This window comes from Psittacula echo (assembly GCF_963264785.1).
Source record: "Psittacula echo genome assembly, chromosome: 6".
NCBI classification, from domain to species: domain Eukaryota; kingdom Metazoa; phylum Chordata; class Aves; order Psittaciformes; family Psittacidae; genus Psittacula; species Psittacula echo.
Window position 1 is genome coordinate 78,381,596 of NC_137743.1, and position 12,928 is coordinate 78,394,523.

The 12,928-nt window shown below is 37.3% G+C and overlaps 1 protein-coding gene across 1 annotated transcript in view; it reads left to right on the plus strand.

Moving 5' to 3' along the window:
* COL5A2 (collagen type V alpha 2 chain) overlaps nt 1-12,928 on the plus strand; it is a 114,389-nt gene that overhangs the window by 59,643 nt on the left and 41,818 nt on the right. Inside the window, exons 3-10 of the mRNA XM_080622052.1 lie at nt 1,430-1,443; nt 2,820-2,852; nt 3,493-3,525; nt 4,151-4,204; nt 7,951-8,061; nt 9,748-9,825; nt 11,876-11,920; nt 12,459-12,512. Coding sequence (XP_080478178.1) covers nt 1,430-1,443; nt 2,820-2,852; nt 3,493-3,525; nt 4,151-4,204; nt 7,951-8,061; nt 9,748-9,825; nt 11,876-11,920; nt 12,459-12,512 — 422 coding nt within the window. The remainder of the gene's footprint in view (nt 1-1,429; nt 1,444-2,819; nt 2,853-3,492; nt 3,526-4,150; nt 4,205-7,950; nt 8,062-9,747; nt 9,826-11,875; nt 11,921-12,458; nt 12,513-12,928) is intronic.

Genomic DNA, 12,928 nt, shown 5'->3' on the forward strand with positions numbered 1-12,928 from the left:
CCTCGTGATACTGAAATTTCTAATAGTATTTCCATGGTGGAAGTTTGAATCTGAAAATAGTAGATACTTGGCAGTTATCTTCCATTTTGGGTTGCACTTGAGCTGGCTCTGGAAACAGTTTTCTTCGGACTATGAATCTGATGTAAGCCCAAATGCCTTTATGACTAAAAGGTTGATCCGAATTCCATCTTGATATTTGAAGCAGGTTCAATTCTATCTTCTTCTTGTGGTTCATCTCGAACTGAAAGGTAAATATATTAAGAGAAACATGTATAATAAACATATTAAGATAAAGATACATTTATTATATAAATATACATGGTAAAATAAGTGTATGCTTTACTAGAATGCTCAACTCGAGGCCCCTCCAGTTGATGTATAAATGTCTACATTATATGTAAACAGTAACATGTAAACAGTATAAAGTGTTTCCTCAAAATGGAAATGTGGACACGTGATCCTTTCGTAAGATATGTGAATCAAAATTAGCATGAAGTATTGATAAATCCCGGGTTTTGCATAAAGATATGTCTTTTCCAGTCCCTTTCTTCTTCCTGGAGAGACCTGGCTAAAGCAATCTCCCCTCAATTTTCCTAAAAGAAAGTCTCTCAACTTGCAATTAATGCTCATTAATATTGTGTATTGAACCACATTCTATATGTAATAATTAAATCAGTTTCTTCAGGAGATATAATTGCTATTATAAACTTAATATAGAACGAAGTAGTGATAAAAAGCACATATCAGGGACCTATGTAATTGAGCAATGGAGCAAGATGTGGCAAGCAATAAATAGATGGTGCATCCTTCTGTGTTTTGGGAGGCATTAGGCCAATGCCAACAAGGTGCACGCAGAAAATATAAAAGCAGAATGAATAAATTCCAGAATTCCTTATTGTCATTCAAGGTACTATTAAAATATTCCCATGAAGGATTTTTGTGGATATAAGTGTGGATATATGGGTCTGACTGCAGGCACATGATATTGCAAATGCTTTTCAAACAAAAAGAGTCAGAAGTCCCTCAGTTAGCTCTCTCTTTTGAAAAATAGCATGTAACATGTTGTGGGTCCATCAACATCACTTGTACTGAAGTCAGTAATCAAGCTTCCTTTGACTTCACAGTCAATCATTAGGTCAGCTTCTGACAGTTCCCTGTAAGATATTCTGCTTTCCTAAAGTGCTTTTTCTGTACAATCATGAAAAAGACTGAGACACCACTGCAAACTGTTCTGATTCCTCACAGCTGACCAAGGGAGTACGCATGTCTCTGGGAACTTCCCCAGCTCCCTCCAGGCAATTCACCATGTTCTGTGCATCAAAGATCAGGGATGGCCCTAGCTGCAACACCTTCACTCGACTCTTCACATGTTCTGTCAGAGTAAAAACGTTAATCTCCTTCTCTTTTCTTTTCTTGTCCTTTTTAATAGGTAGAGGAAGAAAGGTAAGATTTCCTTTTTTGTTTTTTTAACTGTATTACAGCTGTTAAAAGAATGTCCTTGGAGCACATAATTTAAATACAGGCTCTGCTAAAAACACCTAATTCTTTCCTCTCGATCATCTTTGATGACTAAGGAGATTGGATTCCCCAGCATTGGATACTTTTAGGATTCAGCTGGGCAGGGTGCTGGGCCATCTTGTCTAGACTGTGTTTTTTCAAAGAATGGCTGACCAGATGACCCTTGAGGTCACTTCCAACCTGGTATTCTGTGATTCTGTGATTGCAGTCAACATGGAAAAAATACTGGGATGCAGGCAAAAATCTTGGTCTAAATATAGAGAATCCTCTGGCTGAAAATCCCTGCTGTTTGCATCAAAGGAATTCCAGTTTGGGTAGTTTGGTTGTTTCATCTCTAGCAGTACGTCATTAGAAGTAGGTTGTTAGAAGCCAAACTGGGTTATTTTGCTGAGACTTGGCTTCCCAGTGTGGAGTAGGTAGCACTGGGGCAATGCGTTCTTGCACAAAGCCATGGTTCTGTGGGCAGCATTTCTCATAGCATGCAATTAAAGAGCAGATCTATTCCTACACAAGAAATTAAGATACTTTCTGATAAATGAGATTCTAAGAGAGTAAGCAGCTACAAAAAAATAATTTAAATAAGTTTTAGGTGATCAAGTATATACACTCACTAAAACTGAGTAGCTGTCTATGCAGAGGTAGGTAATGGAAATAAATGGACTGTAACCAGCTTATTATTAATTGATAAACAAGGTAGGAAATTTTTTATTGTTACAAAGTCCTCTTTTTCCCCTTAATAAAACAGTTACCATCAATAAGTATAAACCTAGTTATTTTAGGTAACATGTAATCAGCTCAAAGAAAAGTCAGTTGGCAAATGCCATGTCCTTCACTCCAAAGCTATATGCTATCATTTTGTATTCTGTCTCTATGCTATAGATGGATATACAGGTTTTTTCTGTCCATAGATTTAGTGATATGAATTTTAGCTGAATATCTTGAAGAAATGGAATTTGAATGCTCCTCTGGGCTCTGCATTTCATATAAATCAAATCATCCAATAACCAGAACTACACCATGTTTTCAGTACTTGCATATCATGGTATTTTCCTTTACTTTGACTCTTCGTTCGTCCAGTATGTTACACAATTAGAAAAAGACTGTTAATTTATAGCTTTCATTTAATCAATGTCCGTAGTCATTAAAAAATCATGTGGATTAGCTATCGCAGGTACTTTAATTGAGTCTCCTTAGAGAATTCTTAGCATTTGTCACAGTCACAGGGATGGTATTGGTGAAACTGGTAGTGTTAATTGTACTTGTTTTCTGCCATCTGACATTTTTGCATCTCTTTCTGACAGGGGCAAAAAGGGGAACCTGGAATAGTGCCACCTGTAAGTCCACTTTTTTCTTCATGTGTCAGCACAACCTAGAAGAGTGTATTTTACTGCTTTAAAGTGGAATTGCAGTAATTAAGGAAATACAACAAAAATTTACAGCCTAGAAATGAAAGAAATTATTTTTGCTGTTTCACATATGGAACATTAGCAATCCCTGTCAATTGCATTGTGGGGAAAAAAATTTATTAGTTAAATCTGTCATAATCTTTACGTATATAGTTAGAATTTTGTGGAGGTATAATGGTAAATTAGTACTTTGGAAGTGTAGAGACACTTGAGGAAGATGGTGAAATAAATTATCACTTTCTATCTTTATTATACCTTTCTAGCAGAAGACAGACAAAAGAATCAATAATTTGAGACTAAATAATTGTAATACACATTTATTCAATCTTTTTTAGAATAACAATGATACTTCCAAGATTTTGCTTATATTGCTTATCGTGGATATGATGGAAATACGATAAAAATAAATGATGGAAAAAGATAACCAGTGGAACTTTATTTATTTTGTCCCCCCAAAAAAGCCTTACAACTTCAGTGGTTCTTTAATTTTCTGTCTCGGTATTTACTTTTCAATAATTAATTGTCTGTAGGGTAGTCATGACAAATATATTTATATGGCCTTCTTTAGGTTTCAGGAATACGAGGCCGTCCAGGACCAGCCGTGAGTATTTTCCGATCTTCTGTTTCTCCGATGATGACGTTTTTCACTTTCTGCCATTTCTGTTTTGTATTGTGGGGATGATGTGGAGGAGGACTTCTCCATGCTGGATTTGAGGAGGCAAGAAGATTGTGAGATGTTTTACTAGTCTCAGGTCAGCCCATGCCTTAAGTGAAAGAATATGTACTTGTCATACATGCATGTCTGAGGACCTTTGTGTGAAGTTGATGCTGGGGAACGCTTCTCTGGCAGGGATCTAGCAGGAATAGGAGATGAAGCATTCTCAGAAAGCAGTTTTGGACTAGCAGGAGAGGTGTCTTAGACTTGTACATCTCCATGTTAAAAGCCTCCAGCATGCAGAAAACTTTTGATAAATTAACCCGCAGAGCATATGAGAGATGAAAGTATTTTGTAAATCTCTGCATCCTGGTTCTACTCCTTTCAGGCAATGTACAATTAAGAATAAATATTGAATATTTGGTGATTGCAGCTGTTTTCTTCATGATGATGTGAAAAAGCCCAAACCCACAAATTAATTTTCAAATAAGCATTGCATTTCGTGTTTTCAGAGCTTTATTAATCGTTAGCTAGTTTAAATGGTACTTACTATTTCTAATCTTTCTTTTAGGGACCTCCAGGCTCACAAGGACCACGAGGAGAACGAGGACCAAAGGGAAGACCTGTAAGTTATTAAGTGTCTCAGAAATCAAATACTGGACTAACCTCTAAAGGTTAGATGGCCTTAAACAGTCTCCATGTCTTCCAGAGTTACCAGAACTTTCCTCGTATTTTCCAAGAGTTAGGTAACAAACAGAAAGACGTTCATATTTCCCCATTCCTTGAGTGGATTGAAACCTGACTGCTCTAAGACAATTGACAGAGTTTTAGCAGTATTTCCACTAAAAGCCATACTTTTTCAACAAACTTTCCCAAAGTAGTGTCTGAGAGTATGGCTTTCTTCAGGATTTAAAAAAAAAGGAAATTAAAGAACAAACTGGAACATCACGTTCTCCTTTTTAAGAACTTGCTGACTTTTTGCTGGTTACTACTGTGCATCAGAAGCAGAGTGAGCTGTGTGGCTCAGAGTAAAGGCAAAGCTCAGGAAATTAGCAGGAGTTAATCTGTGACTATGTATGTTGGTATGCTGGTGAATAACATGATCAAGATTGCTTGGCGGAAATAAAGACTTCAGAAGAGAACTTCACTGTCTGCATGTGGAGAACCACAGAAAAGCCAAAAGGGAGTGCTGAAAATACCAAAGATGACACAGTCCTGTTGAAAAAGCTAGGTCAAAGAGCTTCAGTAATGCAAAAAGCAGTTTTTAAAGAGCTGTATAATTGTAATTTCTGTGTGGATATTTTTCTATCCCTCAGAAGAGAACAAGACAATACTGAGTTTAGGCATAGGCCTAAAAGTGACCCCTTTGTGCTGTTCTCCAGTGTGTGTCTGTTGTCCATAGATGGTAATGACAGTTCTAAAGCAGTGGAGTAAGCGAGTAGCCTTTTCGAGATGGATGCCAAGCTGCAGCTCTCTAGATCACCATTAGACGTTTCTCTGATGAATAACCATCAAGATCTTAAAAGAATGCAGAGGAATCTTGACTGTGTTTGTACAGACGTCTGAAGTGCTCTCATAATGTGCAGTATTATCAATGAGATGCTAAGTAATTTCTGATTCTATGCCACACATCCCTTGTATGTCTCTACAGAGTGGTGACTAGAAGCACCTAAAATATCAAAAGTCTGCAAACACTTTTGAGTTCCTTTGACATAGGTTATTATGCTGTTTTCAAGGAATAGAAAGGGTTTAGGAACCCATCGGCTCCTCTAAAAATGTTATGTCAAAGGTTCTGGTGAGCTGTACGTATGTCAGAGTGTAAGTCTGAGACCAGAGAACACTGCTTTTGGATACGGAGTGACTGTTAGTGCAGGATTTTGTATTTTGGTGGGAAAAAAATGTTATCTCACACCTGCAGTTATGTTATATAAAACCTCTCTGCATATTGTTTGAAACTTGTTTAAAATACCTCATGGAGCAGGTAACCTTGTGCAGACACCCTTTATAAAATTAATCTGGCTAAATTCATTACTGGCAGGTGCTATTACAAAACCACTAAGTACATTTCCAAGCTGTTTGTTTCTTTGGATATTTTTGTTTGTTCCTTAAATGAGCTTCTACTGACGAGTGAGCAGGAACTCTACTTTGCTATGGGTCTCTACCTTTTACAATATCAGGACCCGTGGATGTAAAATGAAATCAGGAGTGTTAGCATGTTTTTTACTTCAAATTCTTTTCTAGTGTAACAATGAGAGAGAAATAGCTAGAGAATTGCAAGTTGGCATTTGCAAAATGCATTTGGAGCATGATAGTATTTTAGGTGTTTACAAATGATCTTTTGAAGACAGAAAATAAGCTTGAGCATCCTCAGAACCATTGATATATTCTGTTTCAATATGGGTTTACAGTCGGTTGTAATTGGTGTAGCGGTTAAAATAGACAGTAGCTTGAGAGTATTCTACCATGATCTGCATTTCCTTTTATTTCGTTACAGGCAAAACCTGTAATAGTTTCCTGAACAGCAGCAGCAATGGGCCAGAATGAGTCAATTGCGTGTCTAAACCCTGCCACCTCGTGGCCCGTTGCGAGCATTTTTTTATTGGTTTTTTTTTAGCTCACTGACTTTGAGCTGGTGAAAGAACATGGAAGAGCTTTATTAATATACATACACATAGATAAATAATGTAAAATAAATAAACGTATAATCATGATTTTGGTAAAAAACGTTGGTTTTATACCACTGCTTAGTTGCCACCTACAAATATAAACATGCTTTTTGGTGAATTTTTGGTTTCTGATGTGGGGGGATTGCAGTGTTGCTCTTGAAGCAGCTGATTTTCCTGACTAAAAAGAAGGTCCTTTTCTAAAAAGAAACAAAAGAAAGATCTTTTTCTAGATCAGATTTTGTTAAGGTGCCTTGGTACGGATATTGAAAAACAGTATGGGAGCTTGCTTAATTCTTTTTAGGCAATTGTGTTTTTCTGTAACGTTTCATTTTGTTTTATTTTGACAGCTAACAAAGGAAGGTGGCTCATTCTTTTCCTCCTTTGGACAGTGTGCACTTTTAGGTTTGGCAGTGTGTACTTCTGTTTATAATAGAAATATTAAATAATAAAGTTTTCTGCTAGAACCTTCTTTTTCCATCCAACATGCATGAATCTTCTAACTTGTTTCAGAATACCATCTATTTGCAACTCGTTCTGCGAGTAAAGGGGTGTGTGTGTACATGTATGTCTGATAAGAAACAGATTTTTTCCCTCATTGCTAGGCTTACAGGAATTCCAGATCATCAAGACAGATAATTAAGAGAATTAGCTGATTTGCTGGGAGTTTTCAGGACTCATATTGCCACTGCTATCTCAGTGTACTCCTTTCCCAAGAGAAAGCTTTTTCTTTAACATGTGAACCATACTAATTCAAACAGTATTAGTTCAGACATAAATTCCATGAAATGTGCCACAGACTGCAAGGAAACACAAGTCTCATCACATGGAAATATGAGCAATTTGTCTGATTCTGTGTTTGTAAAGATGACTCACTGAAACAGGCTTTCAAAGTTTTATGTTTAAGGATCCTTTAAGGATCCTTAAAATAGAAGAGCTTGTTCTACAGTATAAAATTTTCCTTGCTGTAGTCAAGTATTTTATTCTAATGAAGAAAGCAGTAGTGACAAGCAGTTTAAACTCTGTATTTATGATTGAAGAATATCTTTATTGGCCCTGTTGCTATTGTTTATTAGCTGCTTCCATATTTAATCTTAGCTTTGATACAAGATTAGGGATCAAAAGTGGAGAGCAATTGCATGGCTTCCTAGCCCATTCTGCAAATACTAGCCAGAGATAACATCAACACTGAGGGACTTAACTCTTCATTTTTGGCAGTGTAACTGTGTTGAGACTCAGCAAAAGTATGAGCTGTCTAAACCACTCATGATGTCAGGAGGTTTTAAAGATGTCAGGAGGTTTTAAAGATCCAGCCTTACACTGGAGTTGCCTTAACATGTGTATGTATGTACACTGATCTGAGCTATATGTCTTTTGGAAGTAAATTCATGACACTCTATTCTGTGTGCAAAGCAAAATAGTTTTTCAGCAATAATATATACTCTAGTATGGAATGGTAGGAAACTTGAGATGCCTAAAGAGCCTGTGATAGAAATTACTGCAGTTGACTTGTGTTTGTGTGATTTGCAACTAATTTTAGCCAATGCTTCTGATCTGAAGGTGGAGCAGGTCTTGAGGGATGTTGGTTTTTTGAAGATCTTTCTGTAGAAACGCAGATTTATCACAAACATGGCAGTGATTTGCCAGTTACAATGATTTTAATGAACACCCTTGCACACTGTTGTGATTTCTGATTATTTTATTCTAGGGTCCTCGGGGTCCTCAAGGGATTGATGGTGAACCTGGTATCCCTGGCCAGCCTGGTGACCCTGGCCCTCCAGGGCACCCTACCCACGCAGGACCAGATGGAATAAGCAGGGTAAGTGTTGCACTTGCTATAGCAGAAAGTGAAGTGAGTGTTAGGCCAGACCCACATGGTAGAAAAAGTAACTTCTCTTTGCTTCAGTGAACGTGGAACACAGTTCCTGTCTCCCGGTCAAGAGGGACAGCATCTAGCGACAGTGCAAGTTCTGCCAAAAACTGGGACAAGTGAATGTGGGAAGTCTTGGAAGGGTTACACCTTTTGCAGTGTGTTTTAGCATCTACAAAAGCCAAATGTGCCCAAATGTAAAATCCTTAGTAGGGTTCTGTTAGTTCTACCTGACTTAAACCCAATGGTTGTGGACAATAGCACACGGAAACTGGTGTACCAAATTAGGAATACAGAAAAGAAAAAAAAAGATTAATATAAATGACAGAATAATTAATGAGAGAAATTAAAATGTGGCTAAGTATATTTCTTGCTGGAATTGTTCGGACCAACACTGAGAAGATTAAGTAAGGTAAGTAATTGTGAAAAGAAGGGTTAACCAGCTCTAGATACAGACACAGTGCTCTGCAGGACTCCTTTCCCCCACTTCCTCAATACTATGGAACACTAATCATGATTGATAATGAAGTACATGTTTGAATTCATCAAGTATATATTCTTTTACATGTTTATTGTTGTTTGGAATATAGCTGTTATGATTTACCACTCCATTGTTCCTACACTGTTACTGGAAACAGTAGAGTTTTATTGGCAACCACCTGAAATATTCATGTTAGTCCAATGGCTTGCAAATTTAGGCAGCATTTCATGACTGAACCACATTTCCAAAATGAATCCATCAGGTTCAGCCCAAGTGAATACCTTCAGCACAGAGGAATCCCTTAGAATCACAGAAGCACCAGGAATGGGTGTTAGATCACCATCCATTATAGATTTCCACAGAAAATATGGAAGAATAGGTGTGGCCAGAGATCTAAGATATTTTTGGTTTGTATTGCAGTCTCTGAAGTTAGGCGGCCTTGCAGAAAATGTGTTTGGGGACCAATCTGATGTGAAACAAACCTTGACTCATAAAAGGCTTGAATGCACATTTGCTGTTCCTCCTTCTCAGCCTGCCATGAGCGAGGATCTGGCTCTGAACGAAGCAAAATGAAATTGATTTCAACTACGTGCTTACAGAAGGAGGAGGACACTGGAGGTTCTCTCTGCTTTAGCACATTTGGCTCTGTGAATTGGCGTGAACAGCAGTGTCTTCAGTTTGCTGGATAAGGGCAGCATGCTTAAAAATTACGATCTGCAATCATAAAATCGGCTACATTTCAGTTTACCTTAAAGTATTTCTGAACTTGAAACACGGCAATTGAAAACAAAAGAAAGACTTAGAAGGCATGAATGAATATTGCAGGTAAAATTAAGATGTAATTTAAATTTAAGATGGTGAAAGAAAGCTAATTGATTACATGGGACGCTTTTCTCTTTTTAGGCAATTGTCCCATTTGTTTAATATTAAAGTGGAGATAGAGTCAGAATAGTAAGCAGGCATTCAACGGGTCTTTGAAGCCTTAAACCACCTCAGATTTATAGGAAATACAACTTTTAGTGATTAAAACCAGAATTAAGTTGGTAACACTGCAAACCAGTGTAAATAATGAAGATATGGTTACACAGATTTTTGCCTTATGAACCATCACAATGATTGACAGCTAAAATCATTCTTTTTTTTTATCTCCCCAGCCATTTTCAGCTCAGATGGCAGGACTGGATGAGAAATCTGGATTTGGCAGTCAGATGGGACTGATGCCTGGTGCAGTGGTAAGACCAGATTAGCCCTGTACCGTAGGACAGGGTACAAGTGGAGTGCATATGCAAAAACCCAAAGAGGAATCAATCCTCTTCAACTTCCTATGCCTCTAGAACAGTATATTGTAGTGCAGCTTTGCACAGTACCTGGACTAAAGTGAAAAACATATTCTGTTAAATGAAAGCACTTGTTTTTCCACCTCTAGCCTACTTGTTGTCTTCCTTCCTTCTTTCTGCAGTATAGCAGCGACTAACATTAAGGTACAGGAAAAAGAAACAGCTCCTGATTTTCTCATGTCTTGATTAATTGCAGAGTAACTAAAAAGTGTCATCTACAACACAAAGCAGAATAAACAATGTGACTGGGAAGGCTTCTTTCCACATAGTGACATAAAGATTTTTGATAGTAATTTAAAAAAATATTTCTGAAAACAGTGCTTAACTGAAAGTTTGCTGTATTATTTTAAGACAGACATTCTATTTCTCTACTGGGTCCAGTTTTACAATTAGCATCTCTCACTACTCAGATATCCTCTTCACTTTTAGTAGACTGGGGATTTAATGGTTAACACTGAATTTTTTTTACCATCTGTGAAAGCTGTTTAACCACCATAAGCTGTCTCTGCTAGAACTCTGTGTTGTTTTTGAACATTATCTCTTTTCCCTACGTGTATCTGTCACTTTGTGATATCTTGAAAGCACTGTTTCACTTTTTACTGTTAGTTTTGACATTCATTCATAATGAAACCATCCTTTGGTGATTGCACTGTCCAGGAGTTTGTGTACCTGGATCTTATTCCTCCAAGTCCCTATTAGTAGCCTTCAAACTCACTTTCAATACAATTTGAAAGGTTCTAAAGGTAATCTGATGTTTTGCTTAACTTTTGTGGTGATTTCTTCAAGTAACTCTCCTTTTTTATGAATGTATCTCTTCAGTGGATTGGCTGTGTGCACATACGATGGTTTTTTCCACAAGGCTGTCCTACTTACTTTGCTGCCCTCCACTGTTTTGCTTAATCCTTTCACTCAATCTGTCTCAAGACATTGTGTTTCTGGTATGGCTTCTTCTTTTGTAATTCTTAAATGTGACTCATTTCAATATTAACCTATCTAGGACTCTCTGAGGCCTTACACAAAGTCTACTTAGTCAGATGGCACTCACTTACTATCTTCATATTGATTCATCATGTTCTTTGATATCCTGTTTTCCTTTCCTTGTAAACTGAGTAACTGACAGTGGAACTGTTGTATTTTGTTTTGGTTTTAATGTTAATTAGAATTTTTAAAAGGCCTATTCCTAACTCTTCTACATTTGCTTTGTAAAAGTCATTGAAAATTAATGAATTGTGTGTGGAAAAAATAAATCTTGAGCCCCTGTCAGGATGCAAGTTATTGTCTTCTATAGATGATTTTGTATTGCTAGAAAAAAGAAGATTACATTTGGACAAGATTATGTTTATCTCGCGTTACAAGTCACAATTAAGCAAGAAATTTTTTACAGGGAAATCTGGATTTTCTGTAACAACCCACAACCATTTGGAAGCTGTTTTGGTGGTTTGTATGCTTCATGAAAATACATCCCTCTATTGCTGCTTATCAGCTCAATGGCTGAGAACACCAGCAGCATTCATTTGTCATTGATTCCATTATGAGGTTAATCTGAGTAATGGGAATTCCCTTCAAGGATAGGCAGTTCCCCCTAACCAACTCTGTCCTGTTATTACAAGTTTTTTAAGTGGAGCTATACAGGCAACCTGGTTATTCTGATTGATTCTAGGATCTATGATTCCAGAGACTCTGAGGTTCCAGAAAGCAAGCAAGCCCATATTTTCAGATGCTAATTAATTTACAGTCCTGTGGCTTTTTGAGTTTGAAGATTTCCATTCTATATCATTTTGTATTTCATAGCATCAGTCTCCCAAGTAAAAGCCTTTCTGAGGATTTGATCACAGAAATGTTATCTTGGAGGCCACTTGCAGACAATTTTGCTGTCTTTTTAGGATGAATGTTACTTGGGGAAGTAAGTAGTTTTCTAGTGTGTAACAGGTTTTGTTTTCGTTAGGGTCCCGTGGGTCCAAGAGGTCCTCAGGGTCTCCAAGGAAAACAAGTAAGTACTTCACCTCAGGCTAGAGATGAAGGCAAAGCACACAGGAATTGATGTGTGTGTGCGTGTGTGTGCGTATGTTCAGTGTTCAGTGTTCATCTCTGAGGCAACGTCCATCTTCAGTGACAGATGGATGAAAGCATCTTTATTTAGAAGTGAATTTAAACATGCTACTCGCAAGAGCTCTGCTCTGGATGTACAAAAATGAATGCAAAAAGAAAAATGTGTTAGACCTGTAACAAGGTTTTAACCCAGCACACAGTTTTTAATGAAGGAACAGCAATCAAAATGGTGACTGTTCTGCTTTCAGTATTAGCATGGTGTTAAGTTACCACTTGGATTTGTATATGGCACAGGATTTATCTAAAGCCTGAGGGATTTTAGTATCCAACTTCCACTCATTTGGAAATGTGAGCTGGTTCTGAATTAGAATCCAGATTGTCCCATGGGCTGTGATTGGCCTGATCATGGATTTTAATTTGTGTCCTTATATTTTTACCTTTTAGAATTTGTAATTGTATTCATCTTTGCTTAATTTTAGGGTGGTGCTGGCCCCACAGGCCCACCTGGTGAACCTGGGGATCCAGGACCTATGGTAAGACACTTCTACAATAGAATTGCAAACAATATATTATATATCCTTACTTCAGAACAGGGTTTTTTTTTCTGTGTTGTCGCAACTGAAGCCATTAAGTAACTTCAGTCAAGAGCTGTGGTGTTTGAAGCATGTTGTCTTCAATCAATGAATTTGAATTGTTTTGAATGTGCATAATAATGATTATAAACACTGTTACTTTCCCAGCACAGACCTGAGGATGGTTAAGCACTGGTAAAATTATACTTGGTAATGTAACGCACACAGATGTTGAAAATATTTATGTTTTGGAGGCAACAAAATTATTCAAAAGCAAAAGCAAAATCAAGAGCCAGGGCTTTAAAATAACAGTAACTGTGATTTTTTTAATATATTGTTTTTCTCCTAAAGAATCCATCCTATATTTTTATATAATG